This window comes from Austrofundulus limnaeus, unplaced genomic scaffold (assembly GCF_001266775.1).
Source record: "Austrofundulus limnaeus strain Quisiro unplaced genomic scaffold, Austrofundulus_limnaeus-1.0 Scaffold0, whole genome shotgun sequence".
Taxonomy (NCBI): domain Eukaryota; kingdom Metazoa; phylum Chordata; class Actinopteri; order Cyprinodontiformes; family Rivulidae; genus Austrofundulus; species Austrofundulus limnaeus.
This window is the reverse complement of record NW_013952402.1, coordinates 10957515-10960164: the sequence shown is the minus strand read 5'-3', so window position 1 is coordinate 10960164 and position 2650 is coordinate 10957515. Positions and strand designations below refer to the sequence as shown.

The 2650-nt window shown below is 37.9% G+C and overlaps 1 protein-coding gene across 1 annotated transcript in view; it reads right to left on the bottom strand.

Moving 5' to 3' along the window:
* edaradd (EDAR-associated death domain) overlaps window positions 1-2258 on the bottom strand; it is a 36986-nt gene extending 34728 nt beyond the window's left edge. The window contains exon 1 of the mRNA XM_014002965.1: window positions 2002-2258. Coding sequence (XP_013858419.1) covers window positions 2002-2035 — 34 coding nt within the window. The 5' untranslated portion in view covers window positions 2036-2258. The remainder of the gene's footprint in view (window positions 1-2001) is intronic.
* Between the last annotated feature and the right edge of the window lie 392 nt (window positions 2259-2650).

Sequence of the window (2650 nt, the reverse complement as noted above, 5' to 3'; positions counted from 1 at the left end):
TAAAATAATAAATAAATAAATAAATAAACAAATAAATAAATAAATAAATGCTTCTTTTAGAGTTGAAATGATGAGAACAAACTCAAAATACAATTTTAGGAAAAGAATCAAGCTAAAGAGAACCAAAGTGAGCTTCTGAACCCAAGCATGTGTTCTATTATTACTGCAGAGAATTATGGGTAGTCTGTACCTCACAACAACAACATGAAGCACTTTCTTGAACAAGCCTGTGGTGTGGTTTGTTATTCTTGCAGCATAGTCAACCACAGCAGCAGAAGAAATAGAAATTCCTTTAATCTTTTTACAATGAGAGTCTCAAACCTCCACATCTGAAGCATAGAGATATAGATTATCGTTGCTCCAGTAACTCATACTGCTGCACAAACTGCTAGGGATTTACAGATATTGTACAGCATCAGGCACAAGTTACAAAGGCTACGTTCATAATGCAGGGCCTAATGCTCAATTCAGATTTTTTTTTTTTTGCAAAAATCTGATATCGTTGCGTGGACATTCATGTTCTATTTTAAATGCGACCTCCGTCCTCTCCAAGGCACCGATGCGACCTGCATGTGCAGAAAACGACGTGACAGCACACTGTGTTTAAAGAAGTAAACATGGAGGCTACTTGTTAGCATGTTGATTCTGAACTTGTGCAATCAGAGCCAATAAATTTTTTTTTATCTGACCTGCTGGTTTAGTTCAATGTTTACATTTGAACTTGCCTCTGCTTAGCTGCTCCGGTGCAGCATTTTTATTTCTGGAATAGAAGTGATGTGCTGAAACTGAGGTATTGATTTATCAAGTTTTGTTTCGATACGGTCCAAAACAAACGGTTACTATCGTATATTTTCTGTGCATTCTCAATCATCCAGGACATAGAAAATTAAAAGAAAAAGAGCAACTAGACTTCTAGCTGAAGATGCGTGAAGTTGTGAAATTTAAACTGCATGACCCGAGGTTAGTAAAAACATTATTACTTTGATCAATCTGCTCACCCCCACCTCACTGAAGTAAAAGTCTGATAAAATGAGGCATGGGGGGGTTCTGACTGCTGTCACTTTGAAAAACAGATATGTACCAGATTCAGTACCATATACTGAGAAGGCCCGGGTCAGATTTGAAAATAACTGGATCTGTCATGTTCAAACTGTCCAAAATAAAATAAAATAAAAGTAAAATCTGATGGGTTTCATTTGCCTGCAGTGTGAGCGTAGCCTAAGTGACAGAAATGTGGCTAAAAAGGAAATTAAAAATGCACACCAAGTTTTGGGACTCAGAAAAATAAAACCGTTTGGCCAAGAGCAGCCAGTGGAGGGGCTTTTTTATTGCTTTTATAACTTTTATTTATTTATGTTTTCCTTTATTTAACAAAGGAAATCCCAGCCAGATCATAAATCTATTTTACAAGGAAGTCCTAAGCCTGAAGGCAACCTAACATGCATGTTTCTTTAAACTTAATCTGATAATATCAACTTTAATTCACTATTATCCTTGAAATACTCCTTTTACATTGGTCTTAAATTCTCGACTATCTTGAAACGTGGAAGACAATTCCTGTCTTTCCTTGAAGGAAAAACATGAAAACTTTTGTTGATTTTTTTTTTATTTCCAAGAATTTTCTTTCTGAATGTACATCCTGTCAGTTTATTTTCTGATCGTGTTTGTTGTGCGGTTAGATCACATTAAATTTCCAATGAACAGGACACACAAGAGACTCGTATTCTTAGAAACATTAACAGAATTAATGAGTGTGCAGAGCTCGTTGGGTTTTCCCACTGTCTCAATTTACTGTGTGGAAACTTTCAGGGTTAACCAAACACTTGTTGACTTCCCTTCAAGTCTAACAACTTGACGCACTCAGACTGGTGCAGAATTATATCCACCTGAAAGGTAAAAGAGTGGACGTACAAATACGATAAGGGTAAATGCACGTGAAATATCAAAACGAAGCGTAACGCACGAGCCAACACAAAGAGCCAACACAGGTAAGCTACTCACCGAACGGTTCCTTACACGCCATTAAACTGCTCATGTTTGAAGCAGGGACTTCTCCCGTTCGGAGAAGCTGTTCGAGGATGAATTTAAACGTCTCGTCTCGTTTCGTCTCAGAGAGCAAGTCTAAAAAAAACCTCTGCGTTATCCTCCGGTGCGAACCGGGAGAAATTAGAGCGCGTGCCAGCCCAGCGGCGGCGTCGTCGTCTCACGCCGAATGATGCGATGCTCCTCAGAGGGGGACCGGTGTTACTGCGAGTGCTGCTGCCTTCACGCTTCCTCTGGAATTTACAGCTTCGTTTTGAAGGCGGGACGAACCCGTGTTTCCAGTGCAAGGCTGCGATTACGTGTTGCGTTCATAGAAAAAAAATATTTAAATAAAAAAACTTAACTAAAAATAATTTAAAGACAGTGACGACAAACAAACAGGAAGGTTTGATGAAGGCGAACAAGATAGTTTCGTCTTTTCCTTTAAACTAGGAATAAGGATCATATGGTTTTTTTTTTAAATTRCAAATGTATTTTTAAAAATGAAAATTAAACGACCAAACAGACTTTGTGCTATTCCAGCATTTCAAATGCGTTCAGGAGATGAGTACTAGCACTTGAATATGTTATTTTTATACTTTATTTGCATGTACATTCCTCATTGGAC